The 17,768-nt window shown below is 42.3% G+C and overlaps 1 protein-coding gene and 1 long non-coding RNA gene across 3 annotated transcripts in view; one reads left to right on the plus strand and one right to left on the minus strand.

Moving 5' to 3' along the window:
* The window catches only part of LOC129403679 (uncharacterized), a 52,498-nt gene extending 43,226 nt beyond the window's left edge, over window positions 1-9,272 (plus strand). For both annotated transcript variants that reach the window (XR_008629375.1, XR_008629376.1), the window contains exons 2-3: window positions 5,326-5,522; window positions 7,352-9,272. This is a non-coding gene — a long non-coding RNA (uncharacterized LOC129403679). The remainder of the gene's footprint in view (window positions 1-5,325; window positions 5,523-7,351) is intronic.
* The window catches only part of RAD51C (RAD51 paralog C), a 43,656-nt gene that overhangs the window by 9,843 nt on the left and 16,045 nt on the right, over window positions 1-17,768 (minus strand). Inside the window, exons 6-7 of the mRNA XM_004608627.3 lie at window positions 6,296-6,362; window positions 4,464-4,524 (exon numbers count right to left, since the gene is read on the minus strand). Coding sequence (XP_004608684.3) covers window positions 4,464-4,524; window positions 6,296-6,362 — 128 coding nt within the window. The remainder of the gene's footprint in view (window positions 1-4,463; window positions 4,525-6,295; window positions 6,363-17,768) is intronic.

The following is a 17,768-nucleotide window of genomic DNA, read 5'->3' on the forward strand; positions in this document are numbered from 1 at the left end:
TTTTTTAAATCTTTCATTAATGCTAAGTGCTTAGCATAACTGACAGTTGGTAAATATTCAATAAATAAAAGCTATTACTACTTAGTATTTCTAAGCCTTAGTTTTTTCATAATCAATAATATTAAGTATTAATTCTTTTTTTTTTTTTGAAGTAAACAGATTTTATTTAGAGGCTTTTTGAGGGAAGGAGGAAGGGATAAGTGGAAGAAAGAATAGTAAGAGTAACACGCTCAAGAGAGAATGCGGGCTTCTCCAAGGGTGGAGAGAGCCCTTACATACATCCTAGCACTAGACACGAATGCATAAAAGTATACACCTCAAGAGGGGAGATGCGGGCGACACATGTGCTCGGCCACACAGTAGCAAGCAACACATGGGCTCAGGCAGCATATGCACTTAAGTATTAATTCTTCAAGGACGAGTAAAGAGAGGCTTCTAAAAATCTCAGGGCTAGGACGAATGGAGATGTGACTGAGACCGCTAGAGAAAATCGACGATCAAAGAGATGATGATAATGAATTCATTAAGAGTTATTAAAGAGATGATATAAAGGGCCAGAGAGATAGTACAATGGGTAGGGCACTTGCCTTACACACAGATGACCTCGGTTCAATCTTCAGTACTGCATATGGTCGTGCAAGTACCAACAGGAGTGATCCCTGAGCAAAGAGCCAGGAACAAGCCCTGAACACTGCCAAGTATGTCCCTCCCCTCCCCCACTGTCGCACTGTCATCCTGTTGTTCATCAATTTGCTTGAGTGGGCACCAGTAACACCTCCATTGTGAGACTTGTTACTGTTTTTGGCATTCAAATATGCCACAGGTAGCTTGCCAGGCTCTCCGAGAGGGATGGAGGAATTGAACCCGGGTCGGCCACGTGCAAGGCAAACGCCCTACCTGCTGTGCTATTGCTTTTTTGTACAAAACATAAAAATTAGAGACTTGAGAGATAATTCAGCGGGTAAGGTGCTCCCCTTTCAGGGAAGAATTAGTGAAGATGAGGTTGGACAGAGATATTGTAAAAGGATTAAGGTACTTGACTTTGATGCAGCCAACACTGGTTTAATTACTGGGCCACAAAGATCCCCAATACAGTGTTGGGTGTGACTCAACCTCCAGCCCCTGTAACCCCCACTGATATTAAAAAAAAAAAAAGCTGATTAAAATCATTAACTCGTAAAAAGTACACATGTAAAGTTCAGAGAGATAGTACAGTGGTTTAGGTCCTTGCCTCCTTGCATGCAGTCAACTTGGGTTCAATCCCTGGCAGCCAATACTGTCCCCCCAGACCCACTAGGAGTGATCCCTGAGTGCAGCCAGGAATAAACCTCTAAGCACTGCTGGGTGTGGCAACAAAACAAAACAAAACAAAACAAGCACACATATATACTAATGCTACTTCTGTGAATAAAAAGTAAGCACTAGAGAAACTGCTCAAAAGACTGATGGCTGACTGCATTTTATGTAAGCAGGAGGCCCTGATTCAGCCCCTGCAACCTATGGTCCCCCAGAACCTCTGGGAATGACTCCCTGGCACTAAGCTAGAAGTTGCCCCTGAATACTGCACAGTGTGATCCAACCTTACCACTCTTCCCCAACAAAAGGAGATAAGCAAGACCTTTTTTGGAACGGGGTAGAAGGGAGACTTAACCCATCCTGCCTGTGCTCCTGGTTCTGTGCTCAGGAGCAGGGTTTGGGAGACCATTACTGGATGTAGAATAAAATCTGGATTGGCTACTTGCAAAGCAAGTGCCTGAGCTGCTGCACTCTTTCTCTGGCCCTGATTTTCACCTAATCAGCACTAACATCAAGAATATGACAAAGGGGGCCGGAGCGATAGCACAGCGGGTAGGGCGTTTGCCTTGCACGCGGCCGACCTGGGTTCGATCCCCGGCATCCCATATGGTCCCCCAAGCACCGCCAGTAGTAATTCCTGAGTGCAAAAGCCAGGAATAACCCCTGAGCAATGCTAGGTGTGACCCAAAAAGCAAAAAAAAAAAAGAATATGACAAAGGGGCCGGAGTGACAGAACAGTGGGTAGGGCGATTGCCTTACACACGGCCAACCCGGGTTCAATCCCCGGTAATCCCATATGGTCCCCCAAGCACAGCCAGAGTAATTCTTGAGTGCAGAGCCAGGAGTAATCCCTGAGCATTGCTGGGTGTGCCCCCCCCCCAAAAAAAAACACCAATAACAAAAGAATCTGACAAAGGTGGCAAACTTCTGATAAATAAAATAAACATCTTGATCCTCTATTATCTTTGTTATTTGCAGTTTTAATCTATTGGTGTTTATTAATAATCTTGAGAAGACTACCATGTACACAAATTTAAAGAGAATTCCTAAGAACATTTGTTTTCGTTTGTAGGGCCCCACCTGATAGTGCTCAGGGCTTACTCCTGGCTCTGAGCTCAGGGATCACTCCTATTAGGCTTGGGAGAGAGACCCTATGTAGTGCTGAGGATTGAATCCAGGTCAGCCCACATGCAAAGCAGTGCCCTACCTGATGTTTTGTTGTTGCAGTACTCTGGGGTTACTCCTGACTCAAGTGTTCAGGGATCACTCCTGGTGGGTCTCAAGTAACAATATGGGGTGCTGGATATCAAACCCAGGTTTACTGTATGCAAGGCAAGCACCTTAACCCACTGTACTATTTCTCTAGCCTCTTCTTAAAAACATCTAAAGAGTAAAATGCACTTTAAAGAAAACCCAAATCTAGGAAAACAGAACAGTAAGTTCAAACAATTCTCAGAGAGAATAATTATAGTCAAATCCTTCCACTAAGATTTGTTGTTGAGGAAATAATTATTTCACTGAACCCAGTATACAATGATTTAGAGTATTATGGATGGAACTCAATGTAAATTTGTTACATCTACAGAGAATTTTAGTTCAACCTTTTACTTACTAATGCATGTATTTAAGTATTCCATAAAAAAATACTTTCTAACATAAAGCTAATATTCCCTTTTTAGGATAAAACACACTTTTATACTGATAGGCTCATTCAAGATTTTCCCTAAAAATTTTCTTAATTCTCCTCTCCTTACTCTTACTAAATTGTGTATTTGTAGGATTTATCTATGTCATACAAAGTTAAATGTATTATCACAGGATGATTCATACCATTTAAAAAATTTATATACCTACACAAAAGATAATGATTTTTGAAAAAACGTTATCCACTTGGAAAAAAAGTAACCTCAAACTTCTTTACAAAGGAAAAAAAATTTTTTTTCAGTGCTAGAAAGAGGACATAGGGGTTAAAGAACCCTGGTTGGGGGGCTGGAGTGATAGCACAGCGGGTAGGGCGTTTGCCTTGCATGCAGCCAACCCGGGTTCGATTCCCAGCATCCCATATGGTCCCCTGAGCACTGCCAGGAGTGATTCCTGAGTACAGAGCCAGGAGTAACCCCTGTGCATTGCCAGGTGTGACCCAAAAAGCAAAATCCCCCAAACACCACCAGAAACCTCTAGGCACAGAGCCAGGAGTAGCTCCTGAGCACCAGGTACAGCCCAAACCATGGATCCATCCGAATAGAACTGTTTTTCGGGTCAGGAAAATGTCTCAAAGGGCTGAGGATATGCTCTGCATGTAAAAACTGGGGTTTCTATCTTGAGTGAGTACTGAGTACGAAGCCAGGAATCCCCCTCAGCTTTGTTGGGTATGGCCCCCAAACCAAAATTTTTTTAAAGGAACATCACAACTTCATCAATGATGTCTTAATTTCTTCCTTCTATGACTGCATTTCCAAACCAAGTTCTCTAGGTTATACCATTAATCTCAAAGTAGAGAGGCCAGCATCAACTTGACATTTCTGTAAGTGTTTAATAAAAGATCTCAGAACTTTTAACTGCCTATTTTGGATAAAATGAAAACTGGTTTGTTCACTTGCTCAGCAGCCTTAAAGACAAGTACAAAGATTTCATGCTGTATAGTTTTATTTTAAAGAACAATACTGTGAAAGGCAGGTAAGAACAGGATAACAAAAGCAGGACAGGAAAATACAAAAGAAAACAAAAATAGACATAATTTCATACAAGAAATATATTAAGCAACTTTTCCTATTTTCCACAAAATTAAGTCCTGAAGCTAATCTCAGAAGTTTTCCTTTTGTGCTGACTTTATTCCTCTTTCAATCCTTTCCAGGGACACTGAGTACCTACCTCCTTCTGCATGGCCAATACATTGTACTTGATTTCAAAGGGCTTTAGAAGGTAGCTTTCCTTGGCCACCTACTCACTTCAGGTGCACCCCATCATTTAAATATTCTAAAGAATTTCCTAAGTAGCTAACTGTGCAGTATAACAACTGTTTTCATGTCTGCTCTAGGTGATAAAGTACAAGGCAACAAAGGCGTGAACACCGTACGTCTCATTCACTGAACTAGCTCTAGGAAACTCATTAAGATCCCAGTGTAATGAACCCAGTATTCAGAATTTTTAACTGTTTCTATACTGACCTTTGCTTTTGGTCCCAATGAAAGATTAGCCGAATGGTAGCAGCATGTCCCCAACTTTCCCCTGAGAGAAAAAGAATGAAATAACTAAATATTACTATGTAGATTGTAAAAAGTCTTACTTTACTAAACATAATATTTGGACCACAGGGGCTGGAGTGATAGCACAGCGGGTAGGGCGTTTGCCTTGCACGTGGCCAACCCAGGTTCAGTTCCCAGCATCCCATATGGTCACCCAAGCACCACCAGGGGTAATTCCTGAGTGCATGAGCCATGAGTAACCCCTGTGCATCGGCGGGTGTGACCCAAAAAGCAAAAAAAAAAAAATTGGGGCCACAGTTTTAGGCAAGAGGAAAAGCATATTACTTGAAGACAAACCTAAACATTATGAATAGACTTCCAACTCTTCTTAATTTCAATCATGGTTTTGTATAATACATGCTTCAAAATTTAGTTCAGAGGCTGGAGAGATGGTACAGCAGGTATGGCATTTGCCTTGCACACGGCTAAATTTGGTTTAATCCCTGGCACCACAAATGATCCCTGAGCACAGAGCCAGGAGTAAGTCCTGAGCAATGCTAGGTGTGGCCCAAAACAAAAATACCAACCAAATAAACAAAATATATAAGTACTTGGTTACAAAAATATGGTATATGGGTAACATTCTGAGCTCAATTGGTCTTTATTTATGGAAATTTTGCTAATCATTATTATCTATTTGCTTTTAGGAAACAATAAAGTTTGAGTCAACTTTCCAAGCTTTATCTCCTCGGATGTAATATCTATTTTTCAAAATACTAACAATATTCTTAAAATTTTTTTAGTAGAAATCAATCTTTTTTGGACTTTTTTTTTTTTTTTGCAGGGGAGTGGGGGGAAGTCATACCTAGCAGGGTTCAAGGCTTACTCCCAGCTCTGACTCCAACTGTTAAATTTCCAAGTAAAAAGCATGAGGACACAGGCAACTGAAACATTCGGCACAGCAGCCGACAGCTGCCTCCCCAAGCTGAATGACGGGTGAGGACCGGGGGAACAGAGAAACAGGAACTGGACTCCAGACTGGTCAGTAGTCGGTTTATTTCTCTCTCCTTCCCGGCGTAGTCCGCTCTCTCTCTTCACGGCACAGTCATAGTTGTAGTTTTGGTTGTAGTCCTGGTCATCACAGTTACATCATCCTAGTCTCCTCATAGACCTCAAAGTCCTCTCCTTTGCTATATCATCTTCTTCATCTTGACGTAGTCTCATAGTCCTCTACTTCTAGTCATCGTTGTCATCTGGTTCACCATCTAGTCCTAAAGTCTCCAAAGTCTCAGTTCTCCTCATCTTTAACGTCTCATCATCAACATTCTTGTCCTCAACCTTCTCATCTTCAACATCTAGTCTTCAGTATCTAGTCTTCAGCATCTAGTCCCCAACATCACCAACATCTCGTCCTCAGCATCTAGTCCTGACTTTCTCGTCCCCAACATCTAGTCTTCAACGTCTCCAGGGATGACACCTGGCAGGCTTAGGGGACTATATGGGTTGTTGAGGATCAAACCTGGGTCAGCCATGTGCAAGGCAAATGCCCTACCTGCTATTGCCCCAGCTCCAGAAATAAATCTTGAAGCATGTACTGTAATAAAACCATGATTGAATTAGAAACAGAGTCTGAAATCTATTTATTCATGATTGAGATTTGTCTTTGTGAATTTTTTTTTCCTCCTAACTAAAACTGTAAGCTTTCTGAAGGCAAGAGTCATCTTAGGATATACACGCTCAGGACCTGATTCAATAGTTCATTCACAGTAAGCACTCAATAAATGTTCAATTAAAACTGTTTATCTAATACCCACCCAATGCAGGAACCAGCAAGGCTTGGTTTTTTTCAATTTTTGTTGTCATCTGATTAGTTAATATTACCTACAAAAGCAAAATGTGAGAAAATGAGGAGGGAATCCTACAAAATTATCAACTGTTCTATAGTATCAGTAAGCTGAATATAGATTATCTTATTTTAAGACACACTTAAACAATAAAGTTGTTATTATTTTGCTTTTTGGGTCACACCCGGTGATACTTGGGTTGCTCTTGGCTCTGCAATCAGAAGTTACTCCTGGCAGTGCACAGGTGGACCATATGGGATGCTGGATATTGAAGACCAGGTGGTTGCATGCAAGATAAATTCTCTACCTGCTTTACTATCACTCCGACCCCTAATAATTATTTTTGTTGTTTTTAGGGGCTACACCTAATAGCACTCAATGATTACTTATGGCTCTGCACTCAGGAATCACTTCTCGAAGGGCTGGGGTACCATATTGGATGCCAGGATTAAACCCAGATTTGGGGCCAGAGCAGTAGTACAGCGAGTAGAGCATTTGCCTTGCATGTGGTCAACCCAGGTTCAATTCTCGACATCCCATTTGGTACCCCGAGCACCACCAGAAGTAATTCCCGAGTGCAGAGTCAGGAGTAATCTCTGAGCACTGCTGGGTATGACCCAAAAAGCAAAAAAAAAAAAAAAATTAAAAATAAATAAGTAAGTCCAGGTTTGCCACGTGAAGACAAACACGTTACCTGCTATACTATCACTCTGGTCCCTCTGATATTTTTTCAAATTTACTGACAAAAATGAGTAGTTTGGGGTTGGGGAGATAGCTCAAAGGGCTGCAGTGATACACCAATAAACGGGTGTGGCACACAGGCACATACACAAGCAGTCATCTGAAGACATGATTCTACTGAACAATTTTTAAATGATCTAAACATTTGTAGGGGGGGGGGGGCATATTCAGTGATGCTCAGGGGCCAGGCCCATTCCTAGTGATATTTGGCCTACCACCTTCTCATTCAGAATTACCTAGAAACAATTATTTTAATTATTTTTCCAATACTGGTTCTCTTTCCAGAATGAAGACCAGATTCTATTGCAAGATGGAACTAAGAAGAACTTCTATGAAAAGCAATGAGAAAAGGTATCACTGTATCACTGTCATCCCACTGCTCATCGATTTGCTCGAGCGGGCACCAGTAACGTCTCCAAGTGAGACCTGCTGTTACCATTTCTGGCATATCAAATATGCCACGGGTAGCTTGCCAGGCTCTGCCATGCAGGCAAGATACTCTTGGTAGCTTGCCAGACTCTTCGAGAGGGACAAAGAAATCAAACCCGGGTGGGCCGCATGCAAGGCAAACGCCCTACCCGCTGTGCTACTGTAAAAAAGACATACATAGGATGTCTTTTATTTTCCATACTTCCATAGGAAAATAAAAGACATTTTAATTATTCGCATGCTGTGGTAACACCCTAAAACTTTTATTTATATAGACCAATCTCGGTTTGATTACTGGCATCCCAAATAGTCCCCAAGTACCACCAGAGAGTCACCCCCAAGCTCAGAGACAGAAATAAGCCCTGAGCACTGCAGAATAATAAATTAATAATTTATTTACCTATAAAGGAAAATTCTGTGATCCATGTAGTTTTCAACTGAGTGCCAGAAGGATGACACTGAGAGTCTGAGTACAGTGGGCAGGGTGCATGCCTTACCTGCGGCCAACCGGAGTTCAATACCTGGCACCCCATATGGTCCCCCAAATACCACTAGGAGAGACCCATGAGTACAGAGTCAGGAGAAGATCCTGAGCACAGCTGGGTGTGGCCCCCCACCCTCCAGAAAAGTATGACACTACTTTTAGTTCACTACTCCTAAATGCCACAATTGTTTCTCCCTGTTATTCTGTGGCAAGTACCTTAGAACAAACTAAGCAGGAATTTAAAATGGCAATGTACACGGCTAAGTGATACCTTCAACATACTCAATATCCTGTGCTCTATGAACTACCAAGCATTTAAGCTCTAGTAGCTGAAATACTTAGCTATCACAGCTTTTGCAGTGTCTCTTTTTATCTTGAGGTACACTATCTAATTCTACAGTTATTACCATATATTACTCTAAAGTGAAATTAAAATCATAAATTGCAGTTCCTCAATAGCACTGTTCATATTTCAAATGCCCAACTGACCTACAACTACTTTATTAATCTAAGCCTTTTCTTTTTCTTTCTTTCTTTTTTTGGAGGGAGGGTGGTGAGGTGGGGAGTATGTTAGGCCACACTTGGCAATGCTCAGGGATTACTCCTAGCGGTGCTGGGCATCCAGATGAGCTTTCAGGCATCAAACCTGGGCTGGCCACATACAAGGCAAGTGCCCTGCCTGCCATACTATCTCTTTGGCCCCTAGACTGAGCATATTCATCTTTGTGAAAAAGTGCTACCAGGAGCTGGAGCTATAGTACAGTGGGTAAGGTGTTTGCCTTGCATGAGGTCAACCTGGATCCCCAGCATCCCATATGGTCCCCTGAGCACCACCGGGAGTAATTCCTGAGTGCAGAGCCAGGAGTAACCCTTGAGCATCGCCAGGTGTGACCCAAAAAGTGAAAAAAAAAAAAAAAAGGTGCTACCAGACAGCACTGGTTTAGAAAGATTTAGTTTATCATTACATATCTTGAGAAAAATGTAAATAGACATACTGGCTTACCAGCTGTTCAACATCCCAAAATTAGAATTTGCACTGTTAGCAAATATTTATAACATAATTACACTATTTCTGTAAAAATGTTGGGTTTACCATATATAAGTGGAAATTATTGTGTGATTACTCCAAGCTGCTAAACAATGGACGTTTAAAGACTGAGTGTAAAAATAAATGAATTAATTAAAATAAAATAAATAAAAGAGTCTTAAATTGTATGGTTTAGGGGTCAGAGCAATAATACAGCAGATATTTGCTGTATTATTTGCCTTGCAAACAGCTAATCCGGGTTCAATCCCCCAACATCCCATATGGTCTCTTAAACACCGCCAGGAGTGGTTCCTGAACATGAACCCAGGAATAACCACTCCGCATTGCCAGGTGTGGCCTCCCAGTCTGCCCCTACCCCCCCAAAAAAAAAATTGTGAAGTGTGGGAGCCAAACAGATAGTAGAATAATTAAGGTGCTTATACTGCATCCGACTATGGTAGGTCCCTGAGGACAGAGCCAAGTGTGGCCCCAAAGCACTGTCGGGTGCAGCTGCCACCCAACTGTGAAGTTTGGGGGCTGGAGACATATTCATAAATGGTGGGGTCCTACCCTTCATAGATAAAGCCTTGGGTTTGATCCCAGGTAATATAAACAATGTAAAACTATACACTTCGGTTTTTTTTTTTTTTTTTACTTTTTGGGTCACACCCAGCAATGCACAGGGGTCAGTCCTGGCTCTGCACTCAGGAATTAACCCTGGCGGTGCTCAGGGGACCATATGGGATGCTGGGAATCGAACCTGGGTCGGCCGCATGCAAGGCAAATGCCCTACCAGCTGTGCTATCACTCCAGCCCTATATACTTCATTTCTTTAAAAAAAAAAAAAATGGGGGGCTGGAGCAATAGCACAGTGGGTAGGGCGTTTGCCTTGCAAGCGGCCGACCCAGATTCGATTCCCAGCATCCCATATGGTCCCCTGAGCACCGCCAGGAGTAATTCCTTAGTGAAAAGCCAGGAGTAACCCCTGTGCATCGCCAGGTGTGACCCAAAAAAGAAAAAAAAAATTGCCCAAAGCTCAGGGGTTGCGCCCAGCAGTGATCAGGACACCAGACAGTGCTGCGTGTTGAATCTGGGTCTCCCCAGTGCGCAGCATGAAGTCGGCCCACAGAGCTATCTCCTTAGCCCTAAAAATACACCCTGCACCTAAATATCCCCGAGCTGATAAATAAACAATCTGGCCTATTGATGATAAAATGCAAAATTTAGAGCCAGGAGGGGCTGGAGCGATAGCATAGCAGGTAAGGCATGGATTCCAACCAGGATTCGATTCCTGGCATCCCGTATAGTCCCCTGAGCACAAGCCAGGAGTAACCCCCTGAGCATTGCCGGTGTGACCCATAAAGCCAAAAAAAAAAATAAATAAATAAAGCCAGGAAGATAGTTCAAAGGGCTGGGACACACTGCATGTGGGAGTCCCAGGTTCTACCCATGGCAATGTAGGTCTCCCAGCACCAATGGGGGTGACTGCTGAGCACCAAACAGTACTTAGCCCCTAAGTACTGCAGGATATAGCTCAAATTTTTTAAAAAAAGATATTAATACATACATGAACCTTGAAAAGCATTATGCTGTCAAGGAAGCAAAGCATTAAGAGACCACATACTTTATGACTGTATTTCTATAAAATATCCAGAAGCACCGCCCAGCCCTGGTCCCAAGAAAGGGAAACAGCATGGCATCTGAGCTGTTTGTGCAGCAGGAGCGCCATCTTGTCCCCCAGGCTAGGAGGCCACACATTTCTTCACGTCTTCGTATGTATGCTCACCGTGAGCATACAAAGACATCCTAACTCTCATCACCTAGCCATGCAGCCACATGAGAAACAGTAGCTCTGATGACCCAGCCAGTAATAACAAGCTATATAATCCCTCTGATAAGGACTTTAGAAAGGGACTGTTAACAATGTTTAAGAAATTCAAAGAAGCAATGGGATGGACCGCCAATAAAATACAAGAGGATATGAGAATAGAAATGAGAAAACTACAATCAGAAATGATAGAACTGAAACACCTGGTAGGTGAAATGAAAAACTCACTGCAAGGCCTCACAGCAGAATGACAGCTGCTGAGAACAGATTCAGTGAGCTCCAAGATGAGGTGCAGAAAGCCTCTAGACAGCAGCAGAAGATGGAAAAAAAAGCCTTAAAGTAAACAAACAGCTGATAAAAGAATTTTGATTAATTCAAGAGGAACAACGTTAAGAATGATCAGGGTCCCAAAGGCCAAGAAGAAAACTCTGATGAAGAAGCAACAGTCAAAGACATTATTGTCGAGAAGTTCCCAGGGCTGGAGAGTGAATGCGTCCAGATCCAGGAGGTAAGAAGGGTACCAGTTAAAAGAAATCTAAATGAAAATACTACAAGGCACATCCTAACCAGAATGACAAAACCACAGATAGAGATAGGATACTGAGAGCAGCAAGATCAAAAAAGAAAATTATATACAAAGGAGAATCCTTAAACTTACAGCACATTTATCAAAAGAAACCCTCCAGTCCTGAAGACAGTGATGGGATATAGTAGAAAAAACTCAGTGAAACGGGGGGGGGGGACCCCCGAAACCCTCAGTGAAACGGGTAGGGCATTTGCCTTGCACTCGGCTGACCTGGGTTCGACTCCCAGCATCCTATATGGTCCCCTGAGCACCGCCAGGAGTGATTCCTGAGTGCAGAGCCAGGAGTAACCCCTGTGCATTGCCGGTGTGACCCAAAAAGAAAAAAAAAATCATCTTTTTTGTTTGCTTTTGGGCCACACCTGGCATTGTTCAGGTCTTACTCCTGTTTGTGCTCAGAGATCACTTCTGGCAGGCTTGGAGACCATATGAGGTCCTGGGGAATCGAACCTGGGAATTGAACCTGCATGCAAAATAAGCATCTTATGTGCTATACTATTGCTCTGACTCCACTCAAAACCACTTTTATAAGGGGGCTGGAGCAATAGCACAGTGAGTAGGGCATTTGCCTTGCATGAGGCCGACCCGGGTTCGATTCCCAGCATCCCATATGGTCCCCTGAGCATTGCCAGAAGTAATTCCTGAGTGCAAAGCCAGGAGGTAATTCCTGAGTGCAAATTCCTGTGCATTGCCGGTGTGACCCAAAAAGAAAAAAAAAAAGCACCTTTCTAAGAATTAAAGGATCTGCTTTAAGACACGATGAGTCCCACAAACATGCCAAACTCCTGCAGAAATATGCACAAAACTCCATGACAATAATTTCTCTCAATGCCAATGGGCAAAATGCATCAGTTAAGAGACATAGTAGCAAAATGAATTAGAAAATTGAGTCCAACTTTCTGCTCCCTGCAAGAAACACATTTGAACAGAGCAAACACACACTCAAAGCCAAAGACAATTCGTTACGCATATAACCGCCTCAAAAAGGACTGGGTGGCCATACTAGTATCAGATGACATACTAGTATCAGATGACAGGCTGAAAAAGGTGATAAGAAATAATGAAATGTAATTTCTTAATGATCAAGGGACTCACATTCCTATATGTATATATATGTACCTAATGAGGGACCAGAAGCAAAATACTTAAAACAGTAGACTTGAAGAAAGTGACATCAACACAACAGTTAGTTGGAGACTTCAACATCTCTATCAACTCTTGATAAACTAAAGCTCAGTAAGGAAATACTTTCTTTGAAGGAAGAAATGGAAGAGAGGGTTTTAACAGACATATATATAGGGCATTTCATCCTCAAAAAGCAGAATATACATTCTTCTCCAATGCATATGGGACCTTCTCCAAAATAAACCACATACTGGGACACAAAACATACCTTCCCAAAACTAAAAGCAGAGATCATATCAACTATTTTCTCAGGCTATGATGTACACAAAGTATAAGTTAATCACAACTAGAAATGGAGAAACAACTCAAACACCAAAAATATAATGGTGGCTGCCATCTTCCAGAACCCAATGAGAAGCCCAGGTATGCGGGAGCACTAAGGGCAAACACCAGGCCTCAAGGGATGCGGGATGGGCCGGCACTTCTCATCCCTGCGCGCTGATGGGACCTTGAGATGGCCCACGATCTGCTTCTGGCTACTACTTAAGCTCACACAAAAGAATCTCTGAACCTTGGGGCCGGAGTGATAGCACAGCGGGTAGGGCGTTTGCCTTGCACTCGGCCGACCCGGGTTCGATCCCCGGCATCCCATATGGTCCCCCAAGCACCGCCAGGAGTAATTCCTGAGTGCAGAGCCAGGAGTAACCCCTGAGCATCGCTGGGTGTGACCCAAAAAGCAAAAAAAAAAAAAAAAAAAAAGAATCTCTGAACCTAGCAGCTCACTGCAGAGCTCTCTCCAGGCCATGATTATGTAAAATTTTAGAATTCCAGGAACAAAATCTGCCCAGTGACATCGTATGTTACTCATAACAAGCAATACAAAATAAATTGTCTAGCATTGCCTTTTTGGCAGGTTTGAGTGGTGGTGAGAAAATTCCAAATAATAATGGTGTGACTGGTGTTGAAATACTGAATGTAATCAAAGTAGAGAGAATTACGGAAATTGTCTGCCACACAGGCAGGGGAAGGGTTTTGATTGGGGGGGGGGGTGTTACTGGGGATTTTGGTGGTGGAAAATCTGCACTGGTAAAAGGATGGGTGTTTGGTCATTGTGTGACCAAAACTCAAATATGAAAGCTTTATCATCTCCTAGTTACCTTTTACAAATGAGAACCTTCTAGAGTGCTGCTGAAGCTGTCATAGCTGGATGGGAGGGGCACGGGGCATGGTTGTATATTTATGTAAAATTTGATCTATCAATATACCTCAGACTTGTCTAAAAAAAAAAAAAAAAAAAATATGAAAGCTTTATAATGGTACCTCACGATGATTCAATAAAAAAGAAAAAAAAAAAAAGAAATAGCTTGTTACTGAACAGCCAGTGGGTCAGAGAGGAAATCAAAGAGGAAATTAAAAAATTCATGAAAACAAACAAGAATAAGGACATGACCTACCAAAATTTGTCAACTACAGCAAAAGTGCTATTAAGAGGAAAGTCCACAGATATGCAAGCATTCATTAGGAAGGAAGAAAGGGCCCACGTAACTTCAGGCTGCACAACTTAAAAGAACAACTTTTTAAAAAAATTTTTCATTTTATTTTGACTTTTGGGGGTCACACCCAGCAATGCTCAGGAGTTACTCCTGGCTCTGCTCTCAGGAATTTCTCCTAGCATTGCTGGGGGGGCCATATGGGATGCTGGGGATTGAACTCAGGTCGGCCATGTGCAAGGTAAATATTCTATCAGCTGTACTATCACTCCGGCCCTAGGCAGCACAACTTAAGAAAACTGGAAAGTAACCCAAAAAAAAAGGAGCCCAAAGCAGGCAGGAGGAAGAAAATAATAAAACTTAGCAGAAACTAATAAACTAGAATCCATGATAAAACCAAGAGCTGGTTCTTTGAAAAAAATAAACAAGATCAATAAATACTAGCAAGGCTCACAAAGAGAGAAAGAATCCTAATAAACCAAATCAGAAATGAAAGGGGGGACAAACACAACAAATACCACAGAAATTCAAAGGATCATCAGAGATTACTTTGAGACTCTTTATGTCATGAAATGAGAGAATCTAGAAGAAATGGATAAATTCTTGGACACCTATAATCTCCCAAACTGAACCAAGAAGATTTGGAATACTTGAACAGACCTATCAGTATCAAGGAAATTGAAATGGTAATCAAAAGTTTTCCCCAAAACAAAAGCCCAGGCTCAGATGGATTCACAAGTGAATTCTTTCAAACCTTTAAAGAATGCTTCCAGTGCTTTCTAGGCTCTTCCAGGAAACTGATAAACAGAAACACTTTCAGTTTCTATGAGGCAAACATTACCCTGATGCCAAACAGAGATACTAATTCCCGCCTCCCCAAAAAAAGAGAGAGAATTAAAGTGGATATCCTTAATGGGCACAGATGCAAAGATCCTCAACAAACACCGTCAGGTTCGATCCCAAGCACCCCATATGGTGTACCCTCACAAGTGATCCCTAAGAACAGAACCAGAAATAAGTCCTTGAGCACCACCACCTGTGGCCCTCAAACAAAAAACAAAAACAAAAAGAACTCTACACTTCACAAGTATCTTGGGCTGTAGTGCTTCCAATGCATGCCAGAGGCCTGGCTTTGACCCTTGGAGCTCCATGGTCCCCCAAGTATACTCAGGCGTGACCCCTGTGCACTAAAGTAGGGAGTGTTCCCTCAAAAAAAGCAAAAACAAGGGGCTGGAGTAATAGCACAGCGGGTAGGGCGTTTGCCTTGCACACAGCCGACCCAGGTTCGATTCCCAGCATCCCATATGGTCCCCTGAGCTCGGCCAGGGGTAATTCCTGAGTGCAGAGCCAGGAGTGACCCCTGAGCATCACTGGGTGTGACCCAAAAAGCAAAACGAAACAAAACAAAACAAGGGGATAGAATGGCGGGAGGGCACTTGCCTTCCAAGTGATTCACCCAGAATTGATCCTTGGCATCCCATATGTCCCTGAGCCCTGACGAGAATGGTCCTGAGTACAGAGCCAGGAGTAAGCCCTGAGCATTGCTCATTATGGCACAAACAAACAAATATCTTTGTATAAATTTACATCATAAAATCTTACTATGAAAAATGAGAGGCAGTCTGGTGAGCAACGCGGCTGGAGAAATGCTCCGGACCTGAAACCGGGCCAACAACACCGGGGATCCAGACGGAGGAGGTACAGCCAGTACACCTTCTCCAGATGGAGCCCTGGCGACACTGAGCATCAACTAACAGGGCTCCGGGTTGCGGGACTGGAACACATCCGAGTTGCACGGCCGCAACGCAGCCGCGCGACCTTTTCTAAAAACTGAAAACATACAATCTTTTTTAACGGAAAACCAATGATCAAATGCTTCCTTAGCAGGGCTGTCTTTCTTGGGGGGAAACTCCAACAACAATAGTGAGTTTTGTTTTGCAATATGGAACGTAATCAAGGTAAAGAGAAAATGAAGTGAAATTCATCAGTTATACAGTTGGGGGTGGGGGCGGGGGGTATACTGGGGATTTTGGTGGTGGAATATGGGCACTGGTGAAGGGATGGTGTTTGAATATAGTATAGCTGAGACATAAACCTGAAAACTTTGTAACTTTCCACATGGTGCTATAATAAAAATTAAAAAAAAAAGAAAAAAAGAAAAAAAAAGAAAAATGTTTGAGCCAGAGAGTACAGGGGTAAAGGCTCTTGACTTGCATGTATCAGATCCCGATTTAATCCCTAGCACTGCAGCATCCCCCAATCACCATAGGGAGCGGGTCCTATAAATAACACAACTAGAAGTAGACACGTGGCATTGCTGGGTACAGTCCCCAAAATAAATTAATTTAATTAAAATTAAAAAGGTTAAGGGGGTGAGAAAGCTCAAAAATCTAGTTTATGAGGGCCAGAGGCATAGCATAGTGGGTAAGGTGTTTGCCTTGTAAGCCATCAAAATGGATTTGATCTCTGGCATCCCTGGCATCCCATATGGTCCGGAGTCCACCAGGAGTGATCCCTGAAAGCATACACAGGATTAAGTCCTTAGCACCACCGGGTGTGGCCCCAAAACTAAAAATAATAAAACAATACCTTTGAGATAGAGTGCTTGTCTTGCATGGGGCCAACCCAGGTTCAATCCTCAGCATCCCATACGCTTCCCCTGAACACTGCCAGGAGTGATCCCTGAGTGTAGAGCCAGGAGTAACCCCTGAGTGGTGCCAATTGTGATGCCCGAGAACAAACGCAAAAAAATGCACACATATAATTTTAATTTGATTTCTCAAAAGTGGACTTACACACCAGTTTATTATGCAACCTGAAATATTTTACTATCTGGATATATCTGCTCCATGCTACTTCCCCTTAGTCTTCTTAAACAATGCATACTATTTCAAGTAATAGTTTAGTTTACTTTTTTAATCAGAAGAGATACAGCTATTTCTGTTATAAACTAAACCAAGGAACTCTGCAACACAGTCTTGAGTGCCCTCTACTGGGGCTCATCACTAAATAAGCTAAATTATAAATTATAAGCAATAATTCAGGCAGCCCAATTAAGCCTTTCAATATACACCAAAAAAATTAATAAAAACCAAAAAGGAGATATATGCTCTGAAATAATATACTGAGTTCTCTATAATGTATTATAGTTATGTATTAATGATTGATTAGAATAAAAGAAAGCCACCACTATAGATGAAAGTAAAACATATCCTTGTGTTTTCTGATTACAGGGCTCAGATAGAAAGGGGGTTATAACATTATATCTAAAGAATCTTTTTTTTTTTTTTTTGCTTTTTGGGTCACACCCGGCGATGCACAGGGGTCATTTCTGGCTCTGCACTCAGGAATTACTCCTGGCGGTGCTCAGGGGACCACATGGGATGCGGGGAATCAAACACGGGTTGACCGCATGCAAGGCAAACGCCCTACCTGCTTTGCTATCACTCCAGCCCCTCTATTTCTTTAATATCTAAAAGAAAAGGGGAAAAAAGGGGGTTCTAGAAGAAGGAAAAAGAAAAGAAAACCAAATCAAGCAGTCAATCCTTCAATCACTTGCCCAACCAAGCGTATTTGTTGGTGGAAAGGTAAGACTACATAGTGTGAAGAGTAAGCAGGCAGTTTAAAATAAAGTTTCTGACTTACTCCTTTTCTCTTTGGAAGTGCTAAGGAGTAAATCCAGGGCCTCACATCTGCAAGGCAAATGCTTTACCACTGAGCTACACCTTCACCCTAC

This window comes from Sorex araneus, chromosome 3 (assembly GCF_027595985.1).
Source record: "Sorex araneus isolate mSorAra2 chromosome 3, mSorAra2.pri, whole genome shotgun sequence".
In the NCBI taxonomy this organism is placed as follows: Eukaryota; Metazoa; Chordata; class Mammalia; order Eulipotyphla; family Soricidae; genus Sorex; species Sorex araneus.